Here is a 27,590-nt window from a genome sequence, read left to right as displayed (position 1 = left end):
TTCTCGGAAGGCTTCCAAATAAGTGCAGTGCACATACCCATGGGAACTGGCTGATATAGTAAACTGTGCTTAACGCTTCGGTACTCTCCCTCCAAGGATCCAGTTTCGCGTTCAAAGAGGTCTCACTTAGACAGGTGCTTCTCCTTCATTTCTACTTTGCTCATCGACATCAGAAGCGGACTTGCGAGGGACTGTTTCATCACACAAATGCTGTCCAACCGGACAAACTCTCTGCAAGCAACTGGCTGCTTGCCTGCAGTAGTTCGTGCAACTCTCAGGTGCTTACCGCTCATCCCTCTCCCAGTAAACAGCAAGCCCTGCCACGTCACTCAGTTCCCCTTTGTCTTGGTGACTTTATATAATGAAACAGTAGAGGAGATGCGCATACATACTGAGAGATAAATCTTTACAATCTTAACCAGACGTTGTGTGATAAGGAGTTAAATACTGTAAGTGGTGCGGTCATTGTGATTGTTGGCTCCTCTTGACCCTCCTGGAGCAAACCCTAACCCTAACTCCTCTGATTTGGGACGTACTTTGCAAGACCCTGATCCTGACGTGAATTCTTGGCAGCATCTGTCGAACTGTGCTTTGATCCCAAGCCAAACTGCCCCTCGCCGGCTGCACTAAGCCCACAACGACGACGTTGACGGCAGGCCTCAACCTCCAGCTAAATCATATATTTCCTCCCATCTCTGGTCAATCGTGGCATAGATCTGTTTCTTGTCATTCTGCAACGCAGTCAGCTGCCAAAATGTTGGGGCAAGTCCAGATGACGCCGAACTTTGTGATACTCTGTTGCGGGAGAACCTTTAAAAGTATGACTGCCTTTCACCAACACAACAAGAACGCTCCAACCCACCGCCGTCTGGCACCGGCACCTGCGGCGCAACCGGCCACGCGAACAACTGCGTCGTCTACCAATGGTGGTGTCATTTCTGCAAGTGCCAGCTCAATGGCTGTCTCGACTACAAGCCCAGATGATGCATTGGGCGAGGTGGGCTGAATTTACTGGACTCTGGGTTGGCTTAGGTAATCCGCGGGAGGGGGACTAATGATTTGGCTGTTGTCCAGATTTCATGCACTTCTGGGTTCAGTTTTGTCAGCCAAGAGGCTATGAAGCAGCATAAAAAGGACGCGAAATATCATCAATTCAACAACGACGATAATAAAGCAGGTAGGGTATGTTGATAATTTGCCGAATCAAGAATATAGCCGGTGTTTGAAAGTCTTGAACTGATGCCAAGAAAGGTATGCTTGGACTGCGGGGTTAAGTTCTCCAGCATCAAGGTACTGGAATGTCATAAGCGCGAGGCTCCACAGCACCAAATACCTTCTGCTGATGGAGTTGCGGATGGGGTTGACAAGGTAAATGACTCCAACAATGTGCGTTATGAAAGCTTCTTCCATTTAACAATTACCATTCGTCAACTGACAACAGCTAGGAGTCATCTGTCCTCGAGGCCACATCTATAAACTGGGATAATTCGCCCTCAGAAACTGAATACGCTGCAAACCGTGAGATTAAGTTCATCAAAAGCGAGTGCCTTCCCTCTGATGCAGTAGAGACCGATAGCACGTCTCATGCATCAAGCGATCACACTGTACAAGAACCCAGCGAGGTCATAAAAGCCACTAATACACCCAAAATGCCCACAGAACAATATACGCGGGCTCCGAGTCAGGTTTCGGCAGCGTGCTGCAATAGGGCTACCGTAGTGCAGATTGTCATACACAACGGCCAATGCCTTGCAACTACCAGCAATGAGAAAAATCCTGCCGTAATAGCTGGAAACTCCCTGGAGCCCCAGTCAAACCCTATCATCTCCATTCCTATTACCATCAACTGCCATGGGGGAACTGTCGAGTTGGGTCAAGGGGCGGTTAGTTACACTTCGTCATGTATACTTTTCCATTCCCTTTACGCTAACACCGTCAGATCCAGAACTCCGTTCCTATTGCCAATAGTCACAATGCGGTGCCATCTAAACCACTAGTCAACGGAGATACAGACGTCCAACAGCCTCAGACCCAAGAACCGAAAGAGTCTTGGGAAAATGGGAATAGGAGAGAATCCGCGAGTGATGTGGTATCATTACAACAGGAGAGAGCCTCATCCGTTCAGGATCCTCCCCGTCCTTCCGTAGCTTCTAGCTGGGCTACCGGCGACTCTGACAGGAACCAGGTTGGTTCATCTCGGTCGGATGATCATGGTGATTCCAGACCGACGGATGATGGGGATAACAAACCAGCTCCTAACAAGGTTCGTGTCCCCACTAGACGTTCCACTTTCATTCGACCGACGCCTTACTGACAGCGTGATCAGCATCGCTGCACATGCGGGAAAGTCTTCGCTTCCTTCACAACCCTGGAACAACACAAGGTCAATTCGCCTGCCCACCGAAACGAGCACAGCGTCGCGCTCTTGTGCTCGTGTGGGAAGAAGTTCTCCCATAAATACCAGCTCTCACAACATAAAAAACAATTTATCTGGCACAAGGTTGTTTGCGATTGCGGCGCACAGTCCAAGGATTCAGAGGCCATGGAACAGCACCGGGTCACCTCAAAAGCACATCGTGGGCGTGTCCTGGATGGTCAGGTCCAAAACGGTGGCATCTCAAACCCTTCCAAAGGTTCAGAACGTGGCGGACATTCCCCATATGGGGCTGGGCATAGAAGGTTGGTGTCTTCACAAGCCGGAAGTGACATTGCCGGAGCTCGGAACAGCCAGCAGCGGAGCAGCCAGCAAGAGTTCGCGCCGCAGAATGCAAACCACCGCGGATCTCTGCACGTTGATAACGGGTCGGTGACTTCAGCCAGCAAACCTGCATCCTCTCGTCCCGGGAAAAATAACGGCACGCCCGATCTTGAGAGCTTGATCAGTCTCTCTGGAACCTCGAATAGCGCTAAGACCGTGAGGGACGATGGGAGAGATTCCTGGAGCAGGACTAGCTCTAAGCAAGAGTCAAATCAAAGTCGGGCTAGTAATGGAACTTGGAAGGGAACACCGAATGCTGGGGGATGGAAAAACTCGAGGAGTGGTGGGAAACCATGGGGTCAGGAGAGCTCTCCGGCAAGCTGGGCTGATGGTATCGCTGATACCGGTTTGGTGAGCTCGAGTTGGGGTGTTAGCAACACCAATAGTGTGGCGCAAAATAGCACCGAGTGCTCGGAGGCGTGTGGGTTCTGTGGATTGTGTGGGTGGTAAAGGACTAAAGGGTCGTGCACGTATGGATAAAATTGAGAGGTCTTATTGTATCAACGACATGTCGAGTCTGGTGTAACTAACTAGCAACTGGGGAAATAACATTGTCCGCTAACTTACCCTCTCCTAACCTCTTTTCGACGACATCACTTCCCCCACTCCATCATCGGATTACCAGGCAGCTTTGCCATCCCTAAATGGAAGAAGGTCAGTCATTGGCACACATCAGCGAGAAAGATAGAGGCACTTACACCCCTCGAAATCCTCCTCCACCCTCACCGGCACCTTACACCTCCCGGCCTCCTCCACGCTCTGCACCTTCAAATCGGCACACCTCGCCCCCAGACAACTACTATCCAGCGCCCTTTGCAACGAATCCCCCTTCCACCCAAACACATAGTCCCCGTGCTGTCCGTACCCCGTGGTATCCCCCGTCGACAAGACGAAGGGCTTCCCGTCCTCGGGCCAGTCGTCCTTGTTCATAAACTCGGTTGTGTTCCAGATGATTTCGAGCATTAGTTGGGGGATTTTCACGGGGTGAGTTGGAGGGCATTCTTCGCCTACTTGGTTGCCTGTGAACAATTGAGGGCCGGCGACGGGGTAGGCGACGTGCGATTTGTGGTCGGGTGAGTCGAGGTTTTGGCCGTCCCAACAGCTGGAGGGGATTGGGGGTTAGTATCTTGGCTGGGAGGGTGTCGAGATATGTTTGTTTTGGGGTCTGATTGTTGATGTTGGACTCACGTTGGGTACAGAATATTCGACCTTACGCCGTAGCAGGGCTTCTGAGGGAGTTCTTCCGTATCTCGAGCAGGGTCGGCACAAGGGGCGAGAAAGTCACCGTCGAATCCTGGACCGTCGAAGCACCGGAAACAGGTTTGTGACTTCATGTCGGCTTTTTCCCGACGCGCGGCGTCACCCGTGAGCATACGGAAGCCCTGGCCAGATTATCAGCTCTATCCAGGGGTAAAATCCATTCAGTGATCGACACTTGAAAATGAGCACCTACTGGCTTGAACGCCGTCACACCCCCTTTACTAGGCGAAACATAGTACACCGTAAACCCGCCATCCGTTTTAGTCGTAAACTCATCCCCAAAAAGCAACCTGTCTCTCCCCATCAACACCCAATGCCATTCCCCCTTTAGAATCCCGTCACTCACCTATTCGGAACCTGCTTAACCCTTTTGTACGTCCCATTCCTCGCTCTGAAGTACAAATTCGCCGTCCAGTAGTTACTCAAGTCATCTGCGAAGCTACACGTCGTGCATGTGGCGATTTCGGCAATGTCTGTATAAGGCATGGAGACGTTAAACGCGTTGCCGCCTACCACTTGGTGCATGTGGGGCGAGGGAGCGACGCCGGGGTTCACGAGGGGATCGATGCGGTCGATGACGAGCTGGGAGCAGCCGAACCGCAGCATCGTGGCGGTGCCGCCAGGGAAGCCGCGTTGTGCGGCGGTTGGAAGGGGTATTACCGTGAGGAGGAGCGGGAGGAGCATCGTGACAGTTTGGTAAGTGCGGTGGTGACTGTGCTGGGATGGTGAGGGGCTAAGAAGATGGTGAATTTGAGGAGAATGCGTGAAACCGAATAGAAGATCTCATGGAGTCCAACATATACACATGGCATTGAGATATTGATGTTGCAAAGCGTTGCTGAGTAATCTTCCTGTTTGATCAATCTAAACACAACTGCCGAATCCCACAAGACTATCTTGGTATGTTGCCGCATAGAAAATGACTGCCATTCTCCGAACAGTGCTTGTCCAATAACTTCCTCCCTTTATGTGAAGCAAGTAGCAATCCATTCGTTGCCCATTTTGCCTATAATATCTCCCGGCGGTTGGAAGCTTAGATCCGGGTTTTTGGGCATGAGACTCCCTGCTGGTCGTCCGGCCTTCGGCATCCAGACTAAAGTTGCCCTTCAGGCCTAAGCACGCCTAGAGCAGGACTCACTCAGACTCCGTGACAAGCAATATCATTTGCTAAGCCTCAATAAAAGTCCGTAATCTTGAGGCGTTATAATAATCCGCCACATATCCCCCGATGACAGCTAACGGCTTGGCCTAGAGATCATCATCATCATCGGGAAGAGGTACATTCCGGAGAGCAATAATACCGTGAATCTCATTGTTTCACCATTCAAGGAAGCTTGCTCGGTCCCGCTGCGGGTCAAACACTGGCCAACGGTCATCCTCCATGTGACGTCTGTTGCACCATCCACAGCGGAACTTGATCGCAGGGGGCCCGAGTGCGCCGCAGGGGCAGCAGAACTAGCGGTAGAGAAAACAAAGATTAGTCCTCCAGGTTCTTAACCAGAAATATCACTACTACTATTGGCTATCTCGAAGAAACAAACTTACGTAGTACCCGTATGTCGAGTGTTGCGGTATCACCCTCTTAGTCTTGGTGGCCATTTTTTGCGCTCCTAGCATTCCATTAAAATGAAGCCTGACATACGACACCCGGATGGAATAATACTCCGTGCAGGCTTTTAATTCTTTGCCTCGACAGGGAAGGCAAATCCAGCGATCAAAGACGTTGCAATTGCAAATGAGCTCATCTTGGCCGTCGTGTTGGACATTGTTCCCACCATCCAGGTCCATCCTATTGCGAGCATCTGTATGCGAACCTCCTTCGTTCTGCCGCACTCCGTACTTCATTCTTACTCTTCGCTCCACCCTCTCATCACACCTTTCACAGTACGCCACCAACGACTCCGTTGTCCAGAGGCTCAATATAAGCTTTGGATTGGTATCTGGTGCATTGTTTGGTAGCCTATCGACTGTCCCATGATATCTGCCTTGCCATGGACACTCGGCACAAATCTTAATCCCACACTTCTCACACTCCCTCACGCGTTCTTCATCACAACCTCCCGTAGGCGCCTCATACATACCTTCCTCATATTTTTTCTGCTTCCAAGGAACAATTGGTATCACATTCACAGCAGCAAACTCTCTCCCCTCAGTCATCGGCGGCTTCTTCAGCCTAGATACAACCCCATGGATTCCTGCTGTGCGCAAGGCATAGGGATCTCGCACACGGGCGACGCGCCCGGTACCGTCGCACTTCGTCCGCGCTCTGAGGGTTACCCAAGTAAGCTTGTTCGCACAGATATTGGCGTAGGCTGTCCGGCGGGTGACGGCGAGGTGGTAGAGATCAAGGGTTGATATGTAGTTGGCGAGACGGCATAGGATTGGATGTGGGGCGAGGAGAGCTTCAAATTTTAAGGTAGGGGCAGCGGGCGGACATGGTTGCTGAGGAGTCATCATTGGATTAGGGCGCCGTGGCTGCTCGTAATTGCCTGGAGAGCTGCAGAAGGCTAGGATAGCTGTTGGTTTGGGTTGAACTTTGAAAGGGGCTTGGGATATTGATTATAGACTTATACCTCAACTAGTGAGTCAACGGTGATCATATATATGTCGAGCCTTCCAAATCTACAACATTGAGGCTTACCAATAGTTGAAAGCCACAAATCTACTTGGCAAGAGATAATGCGGATCCTTCCAGGCTGCCATTACAACCCAGGGAAAACGTTGCATTTCGGCCCGCAACCAGGCATCCGGGCATTCGTCAGATGACCTGCCCACCGCTTGGACATCCAATGCCACCCAGGGGGTTTTACTATAAAGATTCCTCGCGTATCCTGTCTCCTTCAGACATCTCCCAGCTCTTCAATCCCACCAGTCAAATATGCCACTGAATGTGTGGACGCGTTTTACCACCGGCTGCTCTAGAGCCAGTTTTCATTTTCCTTATGACTGCGTTTGCACCACATGAATCGGAATGGAATATGAGACGGTACACTGGCGCCGCAGGAGTAAAAAAACTAATGACATTAGTTTTCTGGAAGAGTTGCATATACATGGAAATACGTACCCAGCATCCATGCTCTTCACCCACTAGGAACCTCTTTCCCATAGGCATATATATCTTCACCCAAGTCCTGCCATTACCGTTTAAGTCTGGGTAACTGGCTTTGCAGAACGGGTCCATACATCGTCTAGAATACTCCCGTGACCTGGAGACCAGATCAGGCCAAGGATACCACGGGCTACTGATTACACTCGACGTGGACTTGGCCTGCCCCTCAGTTCAGTCCTGATGGACCAGGGGCGGCACCCAAGCATCTCCAGGGTGGCAACGACCTTCTGCAAGAGGCGTCGCTTCTCCTTCAGGTGGGCACGATCTACCTTTCATTCGGACACTGGGCTGCCCCAAGGATCCCCCATGGTCACCAATACTCATCGTGTTATACTCATAACCCATCATCACTACGTCGCAACAAAGGGCGTCGTTCATGTGTTCGGACGACCACGCACAACTCTCTTGGAGCCGGGACCCGACCCAACTGCCACTCCATGCTGCTCTTCGTGTCCAGTCCTTACATCAAAAGGTAAACGGCCTCGGTCTTAGAGCGTACCCCAACAAAACAGACGTCATGTACATTCCCCGCGTGAATTAGGCTCGAAGCGACATAAGACGTACTTATATCGGCTTACTCTTCTGTCTGACGACCTTTCAGTCTCCTCCGTAGACCTCAATGAAGTGGCTCGGAGTAGTTCTGGGTGGTGAACTAAGCCGATGAGCCCAAGCATCCTCGAGAGCAGCTGCCACATCCTGCATGGTGTGCCTATGAAAAAGACTCTCAACATTAAAGCTAAAAGCTTTCCTCCCAAATCTGGACCAAACATTTTCAACACGGTAGTGATGCCCTCCTGATATATGGCCTGGCTGAACTTGATATAGACCTTTTAGAGCCGGGGCTAGGGGTCAGCTGACACTCGCCGGCCTCGGTGCGGTCCGGGAGGTCTTGTTCAAAGCTACTGTCACATGGACACGTCGGTCCAAGGAGAAGAAATATCCTTAACAGCCAACATATAGAACACCGATGATACAAGAGATGAGAATGGCAAAGGCATATCTGATTGGTAGAGCCCGGGAAATATGAGGGGGTGGCAAGAATGAGTTTGTTTACCTTGCCACGCTGAAGAGAACCCCTGAAGATTGCAGGAGACCGCGAGGCACTCGCAAGGGCAAAGGGATTTTATTAAGGGGGCTACATGGAAATATGAAGGATTTCTCTTGGTTTTCCTCTCCCCAACACAAGGACACTGAGGACCAAGAAAGATTATTACACATAGTAATTGACTTCGCTGTGCACCCCACATCGTCAGTAGCCATTATCTAACCCATTTGACCCATTGTCGATCCCTGTCTGTACCAGACCAAGTCACCCGTTACAGCTGCCCAGGTAACCCTCAGGGTTCTTCTCCCGGTCTGGCGTACCATCCAAACGCCGTGGCTAGGGTGGCTCGATGGATTACACCCACAGTACCTACTAGACCAGAAAAGGTACACGTAGCGGAATCGGATCTAAACTCTACCTCCAAACCATCCACTACGGAGAAGGGTTGCATATTTCCCCGCACAGAGACTGGTCTAGTCTGCGTCAAACAGCCCAAGGAATCCAACCAGGACCTCTCTGGAAGCCATGCCGTCCGGGGCCTAGAGCTTGGCTCGGGCTCCCTTAGCCTCGCCCAAACCATAAAAGGTCCCGCCACCGGATATGGAGTCATGGTGGAGGGCCAATGAACCGCAATCCAGCCTCTGGGACGACCCTTCGGCCAAAGCTTTCCTCAGCCTGTTCGACAGGAGGTTCCTCTCTAGGTGGTTTTCCGAGGCATCGGAATGCAGTGACTTCCCCGAGTATCACGTCCGATTCAACAACCTCCAAGTACGATCAAAACTTGCTCTTGCGGCGCGACGGTCTCCAGACGCCCCCTCTCCTCCAACAACCCGCGCGCCAGCCGCCCTGACCCAGGGCATCTTAATACTCATACCAACTATTCGGGAATATAAAATCACAACTCGAACTTTACGGCTCACCCATAGACCATCAGACAGGACAAAGGATTCCCATTCTACGGCCCACTCCCGGCTCTCCCTTACACACGACCTTACAATCTCGAACGATGCACACCCCTAACGACAAAAAACCAGAATCACAACCGTCTAGTGTGGACGCCCACATCCTAACGCTCTCCCCTCCTAACCAATATTTTTTTCTTTTCCTACATTTTTCCTTGTTTCTAACATCACTCCTTTGTCTCGCAGATACACACCGGTGTCCCCCCTCAGGGTTTTCCCCGCGTATACACAGCTTAAACTAGCCAGTGCATATATGCTTTTTTTGCCTGTCGGCGTCGTGGGCACGACCGAGCATCGTCATAGTTAATACGTGTCAGAAATGCAATTCAGTTCAATTCAATACTCCCGCGACCTGTTCTTCTCTTTTTCACGGCACCTGTAACAAATTCATCTCTCCCAGACATTGCAATTGCATATCAACCCCATTCGTAAATTTTCTCCTCAAATTCCTCCCTCACCTCCTTTTCGACCATCGAGTCACGCTTCTCACACAACTCCAGAAGTGACTCACTAGTGGCCAAATCGTCATTAAGCATGAGGCTTTGGCTATCGCAAGGATCGAGGACATTATGGAGAAGTACAGCCAGCGACATCCTGCGCAAACGATGACTCCATAGGTTACATAGCACTACATCTAGGGCAATGCATGGGTCCCGCTGACTAGGCGTTCGTATATTAAGCTGGTCCTGCCCAAAATGGATTGAATCCTTTTGCCATGAAGTTCCTAGAAAATCTTCTTAACAGTCTCTGATCCGTTAAAAGTGCCAAGTTCTTACGGTGGCATTCCTACAATCCTCCATCAATCGATTGATCGTGCAACAACGCCGGTCCCGTCACACTGGGTCCACGTCTTGAGGGCTTGCCAAGACAAAGTACCATCGAGAATGTTGGCATGAGCCGTTAATGAACCGAGGGAAAGTCAATAAACATCCAGCATGGTGAGGTGCGACGCAAAGTCATAGAGGATTAGCCAAGTCATGTGAGTAAGGCATGAAGGGTGGGTGACTTCGTGGTATAAACTCATGCGGAGATTATTGTGACTGCGCAAGAGCTGTAAGAGTTTTGGTGTTACGAGAACTGTCGTCTAGCAGTTGTTGCTTCAGGTCGCACAATGGCTCAGGAACTGGAGCTGAAGGAGTGTTTATGTCACATCGGAGTAGTTCACGGCCCCAAGGCTCCGACAGCACAGTGGACGTGTGAAAACTTGGCGAATTACTGCTGGGGAGATCTACCTAGCTAAACATTCCTTATCGCAGGTTGTTGTCCAAACAACGACTGCGGGAAGGTTGAAGTGGGATCCGGCCCCCAATGAACTCCTGAGGAGACCCTAGTATCATGGGTTCTGTTCTCTGGAAAAACAAGTGGTTGAACTGGAGACAAAAGCTGACAGCAGGAGGACTTGGCTCCGACGCCAGAATTTACGCTTTAAACGGACCTCTTCACCTGCATCGTAACTTACTTAACGAAACTAATCCCTCCTTTTACAGTTCTTTGTGGTTGTGTCACCAAGCCACACTACTTACCAACTTTAGTTGTTATCGTGCGAAAACAGTGGAGGCAGCGCAGTATTGTGGCAGCGAGCTTCTTGCTCGTCGATATAAACCACAATTACTCCTTAGCAGCAGTCCCTGTGTGACAATGCTGTTATACTGCTTCGCCGGTTCAACCCAATGAGTCGAATAGGGTTGATCCTACGGTTATTTCCTCTCTTTGTTGTGTTGACCATCCTATCCAAAGGTAGAACTTCAGTCACCCTCCATGCTTCATAACAAACGGTATGTGCTTTGTAGTTTCCTCATCAAATCGGTTTACGGTTCCATTACCGCGCCACCATGTCCCTGTACCCGAATCACGGCGACATCATAACGGCCCAGCCGACGTCAATGCGGGTGCCAAGAGCCTCATCGGATCCGCCCGGCGACAGGGCGAGCAGCCAGCGGCAAGTTCCGTCCTGATATCGACGTCATGTCAGCCTGAATATGACGATCCAGAAAGGCCTCCTAGAGATGGGTTTCGAGAGGTACCAGACCTCTGAAGCTGAGAGAGAGGAGTTCTCACACAGTCAGAATGATCGCTGTAATCACTAGTTGAACGGACAACTGTTTGTATCGCTGACGAGGAGCTTCATCGGCCAGATCTCCCTGCTTGAAAACTATCTCTATCTCATACACTTTTGTGCCTTCCTTTGCTCCTTCCCCCTCAATGGCACAGACCGTTGAGAATCAGCATCCTTGAGTGTTGAGGATTAAATTCCTCTTGGTGTTGAGGAGCGCCTCCCCAATGCGTGGAGTCGTTGGGGGCGGATATCTGAATTTGATGGATCAGAACACTCTTTTACTCCGATTAGTTGGCTGCACGGAACCCAGTCTTCCAGATGGAGCCCTTATTGTTCGTGACACCAGAGGTAAGATTCTGGTCTGTTACGAAGGTACAGACTCGAGCTCAAGGACAATGAGGGCCTGCTAAGGGTACCTGATGTGCCTTATATGTTAGTCAAGATCGGAGAGTGATTCTTACTCTCCAGGGAAACACTTCGAATCTAATATTGCAACAGATGAAAAACTATTTATAATAGGTATTTTCTCACTTTTAACGCTTTATTTAAAATAGTAATAAGTATTAAGACACCTAGAAAATGAAAAATTGTCTTAATCACCTTGTCTACAGTCTCACCTGGATCACTTTGAAATTCGAAGACGTTTTCGGTGGATCCGCCGCAGGCGCCGGTCCACGAAAAAAGTTCTGTGCACTCATGACTCGATCAAAAGGACACGAGCCCTAAAATATCTCGGATACGGGGAGTCGAACCCCGGGCTAGCGAGCACTCGTATTTGAGAGTCGCTGATGTTACCGCTACACCCATACCCGATTGACTTCGGATATGTTTCCGACTGGCTTGCTGGTGCTCACCGGCCAAACTCACTTTAATGAAGTAGCGTCCCTTTTCAGGATGGGCGCTGAGAACTCAGTCCTGGGCCGGTGACGATGAGCTTTCCTGGAGCCGGATAGGCCTTCGTTAAAATAGCTGTGCCTGCACATAGCATTTGGTAATCTTTCAACAGTTAAAACGTAAAGCCGTTGGACGGGAGTTGGCCGGTCTCTGGTGATACATGCGGAGATGGGATCGTGGGACGTAAGTTAGTAGCCTCTGACTCAATTCACAAAAGTTTGGCGCGACTGGTCGATGCTGAGTGTAGACGCCCGAGATATGGTAAGTACCTCAAGTCTTACCTATCGTGCCAGGTACCTGGTGTGAGAAGGCAAGCGCCACTGTCAGCACATTCCCCACTGAGTACTAGATTGCAGAGCTGAAATTTGCAAGCTCAAACTTGGTGTTGTGGTTGACATCAACACCGCGCATAATCCATCATCACTAGTTCGCCACAACCGCCCTCGGATCACGGACTATCTTGAAGCAGTCCATCAGCAGTATTGTTACGCGCATCCTTATCACCAAATACAGGTCATCTTTTTGTAAAAAGTTAAACAAAATATTGTTCTTGATAGCTCCTAACATCCAAGCTTAATGGCAATATGGTTAGTTGCGACGGTTCAAGTAGGGAACTCATCTGAAACTGATCCGCTGACTGTCCAAACAGGATCCTTCATCTATCTGGCAAGCGGACTTTGACGAAAAATTGATGTTTATGATCAGCAAAAATGAAGACTGGAGTGTTATGTCACAGGTACTATCGATGCTGTCTTATGGAAGACTTCGCTCCCGGTCATTAATAGGATTCACAGGTCTTGGGAGTCAGCGAACATTCACTTCGTGAGCGGTGCCTTCAGCTCCAAGAACGACCGCAGACATTCTATCAACTGAATAGTGCAACTGAAGTCAAAATAACAAGTCTTCCCTCTGCGCCTAATCAAAAATTCGAGGACGTTCGGAGCACCATTGACTAGTTCACCGATGGTGATGAACTATCTCACTACCCCTGGGCCATACCCGGTTCTATGGCCTTGCCGTCTCCTAAGCCCACGTATCAGGTGACCTCAATGACCAGCTTCGCTGGCAATACAGGATACCCAGCTCCTCAGGTTGTGTTTGCCTCCACACCCCTTTTCAGCTGGAGTCCTGTGGCTTCAGAGAGTGAGTATCTTGATCCTACTCGCCATCCCATTGTCTCAAGTGTTAGTCTTGGGCACAATCCGATGAGTATTGCCCCGGTCTTTGGCCAACCCCTTTTGGAGGAGACTGCAAGAGCGCCAGAATCCAAAGATGGGACTGCACCTTATCTTTCCTGGGCCCCCCTATGTCACGGTACAACCTCAAGCCGAAAACCAAGTTTTGACTACTGGAATCTGGGTACCAATGGTCCGATTCAAACATTACCGGATTCCAGCCGACTCCTCCAGCCCTTTTCGCGGGTCTTTTCGAATTCTGGGTGCTTGGAGCCTTTCCAGACCCCCGTCCCCTCGTCACAATACAATGTTGTTGACGCTGATTCTATTGTGGCCGAGTTCGACAAAAGCGACTTGGGCAGCTCCGCTCCGGCCTGCCATATTGTTCATCGCAGAAAGCGTAAAACAAGGACCGACTCCAAATCCATAACCTGCGAAGTACCAGAACTTTCTGGTAAACTGCAGTGTGCACCGAGAAGTCGTAGTCAAAAAAACAGCGAGCTGGCATTCCTATCACCATTCTGCGACTCAGGAGACCGACTGGCCGAAAAATCGTTTCCGGTCTACAATATCTCTTTCCATCATTTGCGTCTAGAAGAGCCGTTACTTTCGGTCAATCCCAATATGGTACATGCAACCCCCAATAAAAGTGTCGAACGAGGAAGACCTGACTCCCCGGATTTTAACGACCTGGGCAATTACACCTGGACTATCGAATGCGCCAGGGCTGTTCCGATTATGAAGGTCAAACCGAAGCTGGTCGAAATACCCCCGCGCAAGGGTCATATCTATGGGCAGAGCGTCCCCCAGCCCCAGCCTGGTAAGAGCTCCGGAAATCTCAAGGGCTCGACGACAGTGAGTAATCGGCACCCCTGGAAACCAGTGAGTTTATCGAAGGACTTTGGCGAGGTTGCCGAATCATTGACGTTGCAGGCGCATAAGCCCAGGATCTTCCAGAGCGGACTTCAGGCTGCGATCTACGCTACACTTTACCCAGAGAGGAGGAGAAAACTGCAGGAGTCATTAGATTTTGATGATGGAGTTGAGGTAAACGAAAGCATAGATGTATCAGTTCATCTCTACGATAGATGGACTTTTGAAACGGGTAAGGTTGGAACGCTAAGTGTCATTGATTAGCATACTGACTCTGGATATCTTGAAGATGCGGGTGACAGTGAGAAAGGCGATAAAGGCGCTCATGAATTCTGATTGCGAACAGTCCAATATGAAAGGGCGTGTAGTCGAGAAGTTCCCATCCTGAGAAAAGAACCTTCAGTTGACGGCATGGAGCATGATGCCCCGTTGAAGCTACCGTTCAGTGGTGTAGATAGCGAAATTCTATGAGTCAATATCACAAATAAGGACCATGAGTCATTCAAAAGTACGAAGATATACTCGAGCACAGAGATTGATTAACAATATTGACAATTCTTCAGTGTAGGAACAGATCTGGCTAACTGCTGCTTCCAGGACTTGAAACACAACATGGGCAATGGCTGACAGCAATCATAGAAGGGTACGAACAATAACGTTCTGAAACGAATCAGGTCGCGAAGGATCGCCAAGATTGCTGAGATTCTTCCCGAAATATCCTCCAGGACTGAACAAGAACCAAAGAGAACCAATGTACCCCGGAAAGCAAAGAGTTGAGTTACATCGGATGAGCCAGGTGTTCCTGCCCAGGCAGATGGTCAAGCCCTATCCCCATGATAGTCAGCAACTTTCTACATTTGCAACTCCACTGGATTTGAACTCCACTGGATTTGACTGGATTTGAACAAGAACAAAAAAAAAAAAAACTTACACCCATCGTTATCCTCATTCACAAGCCTCTTCACAGTGCAGGCATTCGCCTTATCGAAGCCTTGTGTCGTCAGCCCACGACAGGTTGGACCAAAGCAGCGATTGTCCATAGCGTGCTGGAGCGAGTTGTCTTTCCAGCCAAAGACGTAGTCGCCGTGTTGGCCGTATCCAGTGCTAGACAATCTTTGTCAGCATTTCATGACAGTTATCTAAAATGGGACACATCAAACTTACGGATCACCAGTGCTGAGAACAAATGGCTGCGAGCCATCCACTGGCCAGTCTTCCTTACGATTGAAGGCTGTGGTGTCCCAGACGATCTGAGAATGTGTTAGTCGTGTCGAAGTATGACGATGAGGAGCAAAGAAGCTGACTGGGGCTCACATACCTCATAGTGAACCTGCGGAATCTTAACCGGGTGACTGTCGGGGCACTTCCCATCGACTACTGCAAATGGCGCGGGACCATCAATCGGATGGGCGACATGGTCCATGTGGTTCGGTGTATCGAGGTTCTTTCCGTCCCAGCAACTGTTCCCCCAATCAGTACTTTTCGTCCTCATTTATCACTCACCGTGATACCTCATACTAACAAAGTGAATCACACCTGAGGAAAGGGGGACTTACATCGGAAAGATGACACTTGACCGAATGCCACCCGGACAAGGCTGCGTCGGGAAATGTTCCGTATCCCTTTGCGGATCCATGCATGGTGCATAGATGTTCCCGCCAAAGTTCGGCCCCGTATAGCACCGGAAGCAGCTCTGCACCCTCCGGCCCAGGTTCGTCGGCGTGCGCCGGTTGACGTCGCCCGTGAACATGCGGAAGCCCTACCAGCAATCATCCACACAGTTAGCGCTCAACTTCTCAGGGTATACATGCGTTAGGAGAGAGGAACATACAGGCTTAAACGCAGTAACTGTATTCGGCCCCGGCGCAGTGTAATACACCGTGATACCGCCGTTTGCGGGGCCGATGGCCTCATTGACCATTTGTGGAACACGCTTATAGGAACCGTTCCGTGCGCGGAAGTAAACGTTGGCGGTCCAGTAGTTGGAGAGGTCTTGGTCAAAGGTGCATGAGGTGCAGGTGGCGAGTTTGGAGATGTCTGTGACGGGCATGCTGGCGTTGAAGGCGTTCTTGAACAGAGCATTAGCACACACTCGGAACGAAGCAGCGAGAGGTAAATGGGGAGAATTACACCGCCAACGATCTGGTGAACGTGGGCCGAGGGGACGTTGCCTGGTTCGACGAGGCTGGTCAGGTTAGCATGCCGAAGGGCCATTTGTGAGCAGCTCGTGACGAGAGTAAGCATACGGATCGACGCGATCAATCGCAATCTGCGAGCAGCCAAAGCGCAGCATGGTCGTGCTGAAGCCCTGCCCCTGGACGGCAGCGGGCAGGGTGAGTAGTGGTAGCCAGAACATGGTGAGAGCGCGATATTGTGAAAACACACTACACAACAATCCACCGACAACAGTGGTGAGTAGTCAGTCGCTTCACAGAAAAAGTATAGGAGTTCCTCACAAAAGAGTTCAAATCCGCTGCAGCACCCCCAGGGTATCCAAGTCCTAGATATTCCCTCCCTTACTCCGTCTCAGCCATCACCCGTTCTACCCCACAAGTTTCCCCCTTCGGAAGGCTTCCTCCCAAGTGCCGGCATGGTGACGGAGAGTTTGTGGGGTGCAAGATTGTTTATTTTATCCCTGGCCTATCACAGCCGGCGCCGTTGATGGAAGTGGCAATAAAGCACGGGTAACAAGCATTTTACCGAATGGACGTGTCCAGGCATCCGGCTGGGCAGTTAACGTCTTGTGACAGGAGCGCTATAGTTGGCAGAGTTTAAAGTAAAGACGGTAGAGGAAATCGGAAGTAGCGCCCTAATTGGTATTATGGCAGGTAAAAAGATTGGTTTGCTGGAGTTAAGGGAGTTATGTGGTTGGTGCGGATGAGATATGTGGATGGTGTTTTTCGTTTCGCACGGCTGATGAACCATGACCAAGTGCAGACCGTTAAGAAGATTGGTATTCCATAATAGATATGGAAGCCAGTTTAAAAACCAGTTTTCGACTAGTTCGGCAATGAGCATGCGCCACTGTTGATGCCATATGGGAGGGTATCCAACAGCCAAAAACACTCGAGCCAAGCCCAATAAATGCGCATAGCAGAATGATGAGATAGTCTCAATGCTCTCCTTCCCACCTTCACAGCCCTCAACCTCAAGGCTCCGGCAACCCATGCCCCAACGGGACCGTCTCCTCCCAGCTCCAGCCCATTCCTCCCGCCTTGGTCTCCTCCCATTGCCTCAACTTAACCTCCTCCCCCTCCTCAAACTCAAACACCCTCCAATCAGCATTCATGAACCAATGCCCCGTACACCCCAATCTGAGGAACCCCGAGTGTGAAACTACAATAACAGCCTTCTCCGGCCGCTCACGAAGTTCTATGAGTACAGTCTGCCCTCGGTTGATGATAGCTGACTTCGTTTCATGATAAAACGCTGCTTCTGGCGAAGATTTATCCGGGAAGACAGGATCAACCTGCGAGAAATCGACCTGCGGGAACATGGCCTTGAGCTCGTCGATAGAAGACCCAATGTCGCAGGGTTGGACGCCGTTTTCTGGGGCAGGAGTTAGTTTGCGGAGTCTGCGGATTGCTGGAAGATAGAACGAGAGAGACAACGATAGTTGTAAGCGGAGTGGACATCAAAAACAATGTGAACGCCAAGCGAGGAGGGAAATGTGCAAGTGAGGAGTGGATGAAGAAACTCACCTTGCCATCCGGCATGAGCCATGATGGGGACGCCTCTCTCGATGAGCTCCCCGAACATGAGCAAAGCTGTCTGGATTGTGCGCTTCATGGGGCTGACGATGATTAGGCCGACGTCAAAGTCTTTTGGGATGCGGGGGACAAGTTTGTCGCGAACTTGCCGGCATTGATCCCGGCCGAGTTCGGTCAGTTCGGGGTCATGGAGGCTGTAGTCTTGTGCGGTGAGTTAGCTGGAAGTAATGGCAAGGAATAGAATTATGTTTTGGCGTGTATTGATGAGATCAAGAGGAGCGAATGTCAGGGGGAAAAGCTGAGAGAGCTGGAATGGACGCTCCCCGACCCTCTCCCATCTTTCCCGCTTAGGGCCGGAGAACAGAGAACCAAGATTCCTGCTGGGTATACAAGGAAAATATTTCTCTCTAATCATGCCTGTGTCTTCTCCATAGGCATGATAACAAGGTACCAGGTGAAGAAAACACGGGGAACGGGGGGCACTTATTCTCCACATTGTGATACCCCTGAGCGTGGCGGACGAGGATCACCGTTGGGGCCATAGCGATGTGTCAGTAAAATGAACGAAGGAAGATCCAAAAGACTGAACGTGTGATTAAGGAACAAAGCTTAGTTCAAATGAAATAAAAAAAACCTCTCATCTGTTGACTCACGCAGACATGCGCTGGTGTTGATCTTGAGGGGTCAGGGGCTAAATGAAACCAGGGTTAGGGTTCCAGAATATACAGTGCGAACTAACGGTACAGATAAAGGTTGATAACTGTACCCTGGTGACATCTTCACCAGCAACGGTGCCATCTTAAGGGAACAAAACAAAGCAACAACAGGCTTCGAGCATCAAGGTCGTTACCACATCCATCCCCCACAATGGCAAGCATAGACGAAATCTTCCAGGTATTTCTCTCACTTCCAATTCCAATTGCCATGAACTTAACTAATATCATTTGCAGAAATCCGGCATACCCAGTAAACGCAAGCTGGAGCCCATCCGCGACCCAAGTGCGTCCCTTCTTACCCGCCATCTTTCCTTCAGCCTCCAATTAACCAGGTTTTTCCAGCTGAGATCTACAAATCTGCCAAACTCTCCCCAGCCTCTCGCCACGCTCGTGTCGAAGACGAACCCGGTCCCTCCGCCCCTCCTCCCGACGAAGCAGACGACGAAGACTATGGCCCAGCCGCCCCCCTCCCGACGACGACTACGAAGAACCAGGCGACGACGACGAAGGCCGCTTCTTCGGCGGCGGTATCTCCAAGACTGAGCGCGAAATCCTCGACTACATCGATACCTCCAACCCAGCTGCCAACTCCGCGACCGCGGACCTGTTACCCGAGGACGGCACACTCGATGCAGGGAGTCTAAAGAAGCTGGCGCTTGCGTTCGAGAAGAAAATAAATCGGAATGCGGAGCTACGTGCGCGGTATGAGGACGAGCCAGCAAAGTTTATTGATAGCGAGGCGGATCTGGATGCGGCGATTAAGGCGCTCTCGTTGTTGTCGGAGCATCCGGGGCTGTATCCGGAGTTTGTGAAATTGGGGAGTGCGGCAAGTTTGGTGTCGTTGCTGGCACATGAGAATACGGATATTGCGCTTGCAGCGGTGGAGATAATTGGTGAGTTGACGGACGAGGATGTGCCTGCGACGGAGGAGCAGTTTAGCGGGCTCGTGCAGGCGATGATGGATGCGGATTTGGTGGGGTTATTGGTGAGTAATTTGCAGAGGTTGCAGGAAGATAAGGATGAGGTTGATCGAGAGGGGGTGTACCGGGTCCTCGGGGTGGTTGAGAACCTTTGCTCGAGCGCAAGGAAAGAAACTGTTTCGGAGCTTGGCCGCGATAAGAGCTTGGTAACATGGCTCTTGGACAGGGTTAAAAAAGAAGAGACTACGCCTGGTGTTGTGGTCTCCCAGAACCGGCAATATGCGGCCGAAATCCTGGCCATCTTGGTCCAGGAAAGTAGAGAAAATCGCCGGCGTCTGGCAGAGATGGATGCTGTCGACCGCATGCTGCAGCTTGTGGCGCGTTACCGTAAACGCGATCCTGAGAAGGGCGGCGACGAGGAGGAGTACGTCGAGAATCTCTTTGCTGCTCTGACCAGCCTTGTGGACGAGCCAGAGGGGAAGGAGAAGTTCGTGGAGGCAGAGGGCATTGAGCTTATCCTAATCATGCTGAAAGATGGCGGGAAACTTGTCAAGCCCGCTGCGTTACGGCTGTTGGACCACGCAACAATCGGTGGGGGTGCTGCCACATTAGGAGTCTGCCAGCGTCTGGTCGAGGCCGGCGGGTTGAAGACCATCTTCACCATGTTCATGAAGAAGGATGACGCACGGATTATTGAACACCTGGTCGGCATCTTCTCACAAATGCTGCGCCTTCTGCCGGGCGACTCGCCTGAGCGGATACGGACTCTAGCCAAATTCGTGGAGAAGGACTATGAGAAGATCGAGAGGCTGATGAAGATCCGGCGGGACGTTGCTGCTAAGATGGCTAGGGTTGACGCCAAGATTGACGAGGAAAAAGCAGGTATGAACGAGGAAGAGAGGGAAGAGATGGAGGACGAGTGGTTCTCGCGGAGGTTGGATGCCGGGTTGTTCACATTGCAGACGATCGATGTCATTTTGGCGTGGTTGGTCGCGGAGGATGATGGAGCGAGGAGGAAGATAAAGGAGCTGCTGGCTGATCGAGATGAGACGTTTGATGTGATCAAGGCTACGATCCAAGAGCAGATCGACGGGATTGACATTGATACCGAGGAGGGCAAGGAAATGAAGGAGATGCTGAAGACACTTGTTGAGTTCCTGCAATAATGGATAATATCACAGATGGAATATAGTACAGGTGATTTTGATACCAAGATACCACGGCGAGGCATTCCGTTTATACCGCTCTATTATTCGCATTTGATCGTTTAGGCGAGCCAGCCTTGACATGGAATTCAAAGCTACATCACTCCTACACCTCGTAATCTTCAACTATCAGTCAACCCCCCTTATGACGTTGGAATCGCCTTAGCAGTATACACCGCCTCCAACAACTGCTCAATCACCTTGTCCTGGTTCTTTTTGCCTGCCTCCTTAATGGCAGCGATCTTGGCCTCAGCCTCACGGTTGGCCTCCTCCTCGGCCTGCTTGTTGCCACGTGTATGCTGCCCATCTGTCAGTATCCCTTAAGTGACCCCTTTTTCTATGTTGCCGGAGCTGGTAGTCTTAGTGGCCGTACCTCTGCCTCAAAAGCCCTGTACTCCGCCTCCTTCTGCGCCCGATAGGCCTCAATCTCTTTCTTGGCCTCGTCGCGCGCTTCTCTTACGCGCTTGGTGCGATCTGTGGGGGCGAACGGTCAGGGGCCTGCCATGTTTCGATAGGAGGTTTAGGGGAGGATAGGTTAGGAGGGCGTACATTCTCTGGCTGTCGTCGCGCATGTTAGCAGGTAGTTCAAGGGCATGTGGGAGAACATTGCAAACCTTTCTGAACAATCTTCTGCGCCTCCCTTTCGGCCTGGGGTCATTGTGAGTCCCAGTCACTCTGGCGTGTGGCTGGCATCTTGGACCAAGAACATGAATGACATACGTCGAGGAGAGTCTGGATACCCGCTGAGTTTTGTGCAGACTGTGACGATGTCAGCATCCCGTAGGTTAGGAGACCAATACGGGCATCATCTCAAGATGCTATCAGGACGGGTGACATCCAGGGGTCCAACATACCATGGTGGTTGCTATTATGAACTAGGAGGAAGGGAAGAAGAGGAGAAAAGCGGGCCTTGAAGTATCGGTCTTGATTTTCAACAGCTCAATAAATATCCGCCTTGAAATAGTTCCGCTTTCAATTGCAAGCGTTAGAAATCGTTGTCAACCCTCGAGAACTGATGTTTGCAACAGAAGTCGTCAACCAAGTCGGCGGAGCACCAACCGAGCGGGACCCTCCACCAACAGGCCGCGCAACGAACCCCTACCTGCACCGCTGACGTTCTGCGGCCGGCGAAGCTTCCCCACCTTGTCGCAGGCTTATCTTATCATAGCACGAGCTTTCTCAGCGTAGAGATTCTTCCTATTGCAGTAGGCGGTGAAGAAGTCTCCACCAATTACCCCGACCAAATCTGCAATCGCCCGCACACCTTCACGACCTCAGTGGTCCCTTCGTCCCTGCTGAAGCTACCTCCGGGTCCATCTCGGCGTCTCATGACAGTTCTGAGCTCCTGAGACTGACAACTTGAGATCAATCGACTGCGATGTGCTACGAAAAAGACTACCACAGCTAGTAGAACCCAAAAAGAGACCAAAACAATGTCCCGCGCATCCAAACTCACACTCCTCGGCACGTCTCTGTTTGCGGCTGGCACCATCGTGCTGGTGCACTTCCAGCAGAAGTGGGAGCAAGAGGTACCTACCACTCTTCACCGTTTCACCTCGTTATTCATCTCATGCATTGAACTGCCTTATCGCGGTTTATTTCCAGGTCAAATTAACTAACTCCCCGACAATAGGCCATGCACGCCGGCGTGATCCGCGATCTCGAGCAGCAGCGCCTGAAGATGGCACAGCGCCAGGCCGAGTTCGATGCTCAGCGCGCGTTGGAGGCGGAGTACAAGAAGGAGCAGAGTGTACGGGATACTACGAATGATGCGCCGCTAGTTGCTTCAGGTAAATCTTCGAGTTCTGGAGAAGGTTGGAGTTTGTGGAAGAAATAGGAGCCCTTCTCGAGAGCCAACTTAGGTACACCAGTCTGGCTGTAAATCAATTGGTTAGAGTCAGTTGTGTTGGGAAGGGGGATATATGATACCCAGGATAGAGCTAGCACAGCATGTGTCGATTGTACGATGTGTTTGTGTACATTACGGTACAGACTTTCCACTCGTCTCATTTTATCCATGTTCGATGTAAAGACAGATGAGAGTCAAGAAAGAGCTCGACATGAAAAGATTCTCTCATAAGAAAGAAGTGCGATGGTAAAATTGAGGTGTTGGCACGACGATCCCCGGGGGGGGGGGCGGGGGGAAAGAGAGGGGAGATTCGGTACAATGATCGCGAAGAGCTTCTGTGTCAAGGACATTCATCACGGGGCCACGAGAGGTGTCGAATCACATCAATTCAACCACCACGCTGGTTTTCACGCAGTAGGCATAACGGCACTAAGTCTAATTAGCGACAATCGCAGCCAACACACCCACCCTTCAGTCCCTTCTCCCATCCCAACGGTCTCATCCCACCTGTTCACCTTTTCCTTAAGACCAACTAACCCAGACACCCGTCCATCCTTCCCAGGACGGTACCGCCAACCAACCAACCTACTTGCACCACACTCTAACCCAACGTCTCCGAAAAGATCTTTACTCTCATAATAACTAGCATAGACAACAATGTGTTTCTTTGATTGAGCAAATGATAACGTCATACGTCTTCCGAAATAAAAACGAAAAACGCCCAAACGACCCGAGGGGAAAAGCAACCTTCTTAGTACTCTTTCTACGAACTCGTCGCGGCCACCGGCTTCCTCTTCTCGCGTATCTCCCGGATGACAAATAGGGAGTCCCATTCGTAGGGACTTGGTGACCTCTGCTGCCTCCGTCTCCTCTCCACGTCCAGTGCGTTTCCTTAGCGCACCGAGATGCCCGATCGAGTGGTGAACATGCGGGCTGCGATATTCATGGCCATGAGTTCCTGGAAGAGCAGCTTGGCTGCATACGGGATGTGCACCTGCGCAATCTTGGTCTTGTTTTTACAGGGCCGGCATTCGAAGGATTGTTTGGTGAGGTTGCTGAAGGCAGTTAGTAAAATGTCACACAGTTGGGAAAACGAAATAAAGAAGACCTACGCAATGGGCGTCATCAACCCGCAAATCTCGCAGATATGGACACGGAACGCATCCGACACCTCAAACAACCGCTCCTTCAAGAACGCCGCCGCACCGTGCGCAATCATACAATCGCGCTCCATTTCACCGAAACGCAGACCACCGTCGCGAGCACGACCCTCGACCGGCTGGCGTGTCATGATCTGCAGAGGACCGCGCGCACGGGCATGAATCTTGTCGTCGACCATGTGGCGCAAACGCTGGTAGTAGGTAGGGCCAAAAAAGACCTGCGCGCGCAGCTTGCGGCCCGTGTGGCCGTTATACATGATCTCGAAGCCACGAGACTGGTAGCCGTGCTCGCGTAATAGCGCCGACACGCTGTCGACTGTGACCTCGGTGAAGGGCGTGGCGTCGCCCTCCATGCCCTTGAGCGTGGAGACCTTGGACAGCAAGCACTCGATCAAGTGGGCAATTGTCATACGAGACGGAATGGCGTGCGGGTTGATGATGATATCAGGGGTGATACCCTCGCAGGTGAACGGCATGTCTTCTTGACGGTAGGTAACGCCAATAGTACCCTTCTGACCGTGACGGGAGGCAAACTTGTCGCCAATTTGCGGAATCTTGGTAGTGCGCACGCGCACCTTGACGTACCGCATGCCGTCTTGATTGGTAGTCAAAATGACTGAGTCGACAATGCCGTTCTCTGTGCTGCGCAGAGCTGTCGATACGTCGCGCTTGACATGCTGAGCCGTCCTTGAGCCGAGCTCAGCATTCTCCGGGTTGATCGGGCAAGTCTTGCCAATAATAATGTCGTCGCCCGACACACGCGTGCCCGGCGCAACGATACCGTCGGCATCGAGCTTATCGTATGTACTATGCTTCATGCGCAGCGTCTCAGTCCTGTTGGGCTTCTCAAACATCTCGACGATGTTGATACCGACGCGCTTCTCGCAATCCGTGTACGAACGGAAGAACAAACTGCGGAAGAGACCGCGGTCGATGCTGCTTTGGTTCATAATGACCGAGTCTTCTTGGTTGTAACCCGAGTAGCACAAGATAGCCACGATAGCATTCTGACCGGCAGGCAGCTCACGGAACTTGAGGAATTCCATGGACCGTGTCGTCGCCAGCGGCTTCTGAGGATAGTAGAGAATGTTCGCCATAGTGTCCATGCGGTGCGAGTAGTTGGTGAGGAAGAAACCCATCGCTTGTTTACCCATGGCAGACTGATACGTATTTCTGGGCGACTGGTTATGATCGGGGAAAGGAATGATACTTGCGCAGACACCGAGAAGCATGCTGGGGTGAATCTCGCAGTGGGTATACGCGTGCGTCGTCATGTTCATCTTCGTACGGATGCGGTTATTGCCGACGCCTGAATTGTCATGCACTTGGAAGCCGAGCTTGGTCAGGCGGTACATGTCAAGGTCCTCGGGGGTCATGCAGATCATGGCCGTCTCTTCCTCTTCGGCGTCCAGGTACTCGACAGCACCCGACTTCAACAGACCATCCCAACCCCAGTAGTCTGGGTGGTACTTGCCAAGCTCCTTGTCGCGCTCCAACCGCGCAATGTGCTCCTTCTTGAGCAGCAGCTGACCCTTCTCGACACCATTCTCGCCGTTGTCTTCTTGCTCAACAGTAAAGAGTGGCCTCATGACGCGACCAGCATCAGAGAAGATCTTGAACTCTCGGTCGCGGATGTCCCGGACCAACGACACCTCGAAGTTGATAATATTCTTGCGGCGCAGGCCCTGGACCAGGGACACGAGATGCTTGGGATCTTGGTGAACGCCAACCCACGTCCCGTTGACGAACACCTTGGTGGCGTTAGGGTACCGCAGTGGCTCGTACTCTTCCAACACCTCCATGTTCCTAGCAATCATGAATTCGATGATAGGCTCCGCAGGCGTACCAACGCTCACGTAGCACATGAGAGACAGGTTCTTGACGAGACCACAAGCCTGACCCTCGGGAGTCTCGGCAGGGCACACTAGACCCCAGTGGGTGTTGTGAAGCTGACGGGGCTTGGCCAGCTTACCATCACGACCGATAGGCGTGTTAGTGCGCCGCAAGTGTGACAGGGTCGAGGCGAACGTGTAACGGTTGAGCACCTGGGAAACGCCTGCAGTAGAGCTCATGGCCTTCTTCTGCTCACCCCAGTTGCCCGTAGCCAGCGAGTACTTCAGCGCGTTTGTGAGGGTCGAGTGCTTGATGCCCAGCGCCAAAGAGAAGTTCTTGTTAGTGTCGATACAGCGCTTCATGTAAGACATAAGATCCTGTGTCATGCGGCGGATGACACCACGGAACAGCTTAGCTAGCAGGGGACCAGCCAGATCCAGACGCTTCTTGCCGAAGTGGTCACGGTCATCGGGGTCACGACGACCAAGAGCGCACTGGAGGAGCTTGTGGACCATGTAACCGAGGAAGAAAGCCTTACGCGTCTCGCAGCCTTCCGACTGAGAGATGTGCGGGAGCATCTCCTTCTGAAGAAGGTCCTTGGCGGCGCGAATACGGTTCACGCGGTTCTGCCCGGCGTTACCATTACCACGTTTGCCGATGAAATCCAGGGCGACCTCACGGTCCTGGATGCAGAAAGCTTCTTCAATACACGGGCGAAGAGCCTCAAGCATCTGGGTATCGGTGCGGTCGTAGCAGATGTGGTTTAGAATATCCTCATCGGAGACGACACCAAGCGCGCGGAAGACGATGGCAAGCGAGATGTCCTCTCGGACATAAGGCAACGTTACGCTGACAGTATTAGCAAGGCGACCCTTTTCCGGCGAGGCCTTGGTGTGTAGCTTCATCTGCAGCGATGAGATGAGACGCGAGCCCTTCTCAAGGGCGCTGCGGATCTCGGCGACGTATGCGACGCTACCACCCGGTGGCTTCTTGAAAATCTGAACAATATTGGCCGCGGAGCGCTCCTGTGCGATGAGCACCTTCTCGCTGCCATTAATGATGAAGTAACCTCCTTGATCGTACGGGCACTCATTGAGCAGGAAGAGGGAATCATCGTCTTCGCCGTACAAATGGCACACCTTGGATTTCACCATAATGGGCAGCTTGCCAAGGAAGATGTAATCGGCCTTGTCCTTATCTCCCTTAAGAGGCCCATCGCGTGGTGCTTCACGAGGCCCGGTGTCCTCTTCCTCCCAGCGGATCGTCGTCGGGTGCTCGCCAGTCTTGGCTAAGTGCTCGCGTTGCTCATCGTCCAGCTCGTGATAGGGGATCGGCTCATTAATGGCAATTCGCGCCCGCTTCGTCACTTTGCAGTACATAGGAGCAGAGTAAGTCAGGTTGCGGTCACGACATTCATAGGGAAGAAGGAATGTCGTCTCGCCAGTCGTCTCGGTAAGGGTCGGCTTCGAAAGCAGAACATCCTGGAAGTGGATGTCATATCGCCGCATGGCAATGTCGCGGCCTTCATCGTCTCCGGGGTTCGGGTGGTCGAGCGTCAAATGGGCATATTCGTTCACGAGGGACTGGATTGTACTCTGGGTGAACTCGTTGAACGAGTCGATCTGTTGTGACACTAGGCCGTTCTTGTCGAAGTAGGCCGAAATTACCTCCCAGCAATCCTCGGGTGTGATACTATCGTCGCCGCCGTAGCCAGCTCCATCGTCGTAGCCGCCGGTATTTTCATAATTATCGTCGTTTTCGTAGGTATCGGCGTAGTCGCCATATGGCTGGCCGCCTTGAGTCGAGTAGTCGGCCATTGTGGAAGCTGGCAATCAGAATGTGGCGGTCCAATCCGGTCGGGTACAATGGAAACTTGAGGGAAAAGAGTAGAGAGAGATGGGAATCGGCGGGGGAAATTTTGGCTTTTGCAGGGTATGTGTCGGGATACGAAAATTAAATCAGAATTCTATGCAGGAATTGTAATGCTGATTTGAAGTGGTCGTCTCGTGATGAAGAACGAAATCAACGAGTGCAGCTTAGAAATCGCCACCGCAGGCGAGCGCGC

General features: G+C 51.5%; 9 protein-coding genes and 1 non-coding gene across 10 annotated transcripts; 4 read left to right on the top strand and 6 right to left on the bottom strand.

Annotated features, from left to right (window-relative positions):
* Positions 1–1,649: 1,649 nt before the first annotated feature.
* Positions 1,650–3,216, top strand: CTHT_0045600 (uncharacterized protein; the record flags this gene model as incomplete). Its single annotated transcript, XM_006694881.1, has 4 exons — positions 1,650–1,883; positions 1,940–2,263; positions 2,327–3,109; positions 3,160–3,216. The coding sequence occupies 4 exons, from the start codon at positions 1,650–1,652 to the stop codon at positions 3,214–3,216; spliced, it is 1,398 nt and encodes a 465-aa protein (XP_006694944.1).
* A 135-nt stretch (positions 3,217–3,351) lies between these two features.
* CTHT_0045590 (uncharacterized protein) lies at positions 3,352–4,702 on the bottom strand (the record flags this gene model as incomplete). Its single annotated transcript, XM_006694880.1, has 5 exons — positions 3,352–3,398; positions 3,457–3,860; positions 3,947–4,140; positions 4,212–4,239; positions 4,365–4,702. 5 exons carry the CDS (start codon positions 4,700–4,702, stop codon positions 3,352–3,354), a joined length of 1,011 nt encoding a protein of 336 aa, XP_006694943.1.
* A 7,219-nt stretch (positions 4,703–11,921) lies between these two features.
* CTHT_0045580 lies at positions 11,922–12,003 on the bottom strand. Its single transcript is given in 2 exon segments — positions 11,922–11,956; positions 11,967–12,003. It is a non-coding gene; the product is annotated as a tRNA-Glu (tRNA).
* A 1,880-nt stretch (positions 12,004–13,883) lies between these two features.
* On the top strand, positions 13,884–14,468 carry CTHT_0045570 (uncharacterized protein; the record flags this gene model as incomplete). Its single annotated transcript, XM_006694879.1, has 2 exons — positions 13,884–14,306; positions 14,397–14,468. The coding sequence occupies 2 exons, from the start codon at positions 13,884–13,886 to the stop codon at positions 14,466–14,468; spliced, it is 495 nt and encodes a 164-aa protein (XP_006694942.1).
* Positions 14,469–14,910: 442 nt separating this feature from the next.
* On the bottom strand, positions 14,911–16,488 carry CTHT_0045560 (uncharacterized protein; the record flags this gene model as incomplete). The annotated part of the gene is made up of 8 exons (XM_006694878.1): positions 14,911–14,957; positions 15,064–15,236; positions 15,297–15,382; positions 15,451–15,592; positions 15,689–15,891; positions 15,964–16,200; positions 16,263–16,317; positions 16,379–16,488. 8 exons carry the CDS (start codon positions 16,486–16,488, stop codon positions 14,911–14,913), a joined length of 1,053 nt encoding a protein of 350 aa, XP_006694941.1.
* Positions 16,489–17,280: 792 nt separating this feature from the next.
* CTHT_0045550 (uncharacterized protein) lies at positions 17,281–18,384 on the bottom strand (the record flags this gene model as incomplete). Its single annotated transcript, XM_006694877.1, has 3 exons — positions 17,281–17,681; positions 17,834–18,036; positions 18,347–18,384. The coding sequence occupies 3 exons, from the start codon at positions 18,382–18,384 to the stop codon at positions 17,281–17,283; spliced, it is 642 nt and encodes a 213-aa protein (XP_006694940.1).
* A 325-nt stretch (positions 18,385–18,709) lies between these two features.
* Positions 18,710–20,644, top strand: CTHT_0045540 (uncharacterized protein; the record flags this gene model as incomplete). The annotated part of the gene is made up of 3 exons (XM_006694876.1): positions 18,710–18,736; positions 18,793–18,845; positions 19,018–20,644. The coding sequence occupies 3 exons, from the start codon at positions 18,710–18,712 to the stop codon at positions 20,642–20,644; spliced, it is 1,707 nt and encodes a 568-aa protein (XP_006694939.1).
* A 182-nt stretch (positions 20,645–20,826) lies between these two features.
* On the bottom strand, positions 20,827–21,540 carry CTHT_0045530 (vacuolar ATPase-like protein; the record flags this gene model as incomplete). The annotated part of the gene is made up of 6 exons (XM_006694875.1): positions 20,827–20,982; positions 21,057–21,157; positions 21,233–21,241; positions 21,298–21,331; positions 21,404–21,442; positions 21,538–21,540. 6 exons carry the CDS (start codon positions 21,538–21,540, stop codon positions 20,827–20,829), a joined length of 342 nt encoding a protein of 113 aa, XP_006694938.1.
* A 576-nt stretch (positions 21,541–22,116) lies between these two features.
* Positions 22,117–22,520, top strand: CTHT_0045520 (cytochrome c oxidase assembly-like protein; the record flags this gene model as incomplete). Its single annotated transcript, XM_006694874.1, has 2 exons — positions 22,117–22,212; positions 22,317–22,520. 2 exons carry the CDS (start codon positions 22,117–22,119, stop codon positions 22,518–22,520), a joined length of 300 nt encoding a protein of 99 aa, XP_006694937.1.
* A 904-nt stretch (positions 22,521–23,424) lies between these two features.
* CTHT_0045510 (RNA polymerase-like protein) lies at positions 23,425–27,342 on the bottom strand (the record flags this gene model as incomplete). The annotated part of the gene is made up of 2 exons (XM_006694873.1): positions 23,425–23,587; positions 23,645–27,342. 2 exons carry the CDS (start codon positions 27,340–27,342, stop codon positions 23,425–23,427), a joined length of 3,861 nt encoding a protein of 1,286 aa, XP_006694936.1.
* Between the last annotated feature and the right edge of the window lie 248 nt (positions 27,343–27,590).

This window comes from Thermochaetoides thermophila, assembly GCF_000221225.1.
Source record: "Thermochaetoides thermophila DSM 1495 unplaced genomic scaffold scf7180000011818, whole genome shotgun sequence".
Lineage (NCBI taxonomy): Eukaryota > Fungi > Ascomycota > Sordariomycetes > Sordariales > Chaetomiaceae > Thermochaetoides > Thermochaetoides thermophila.
This window is presented reverse-complemented; position numbering and strand designations above follow the sequence as displayed.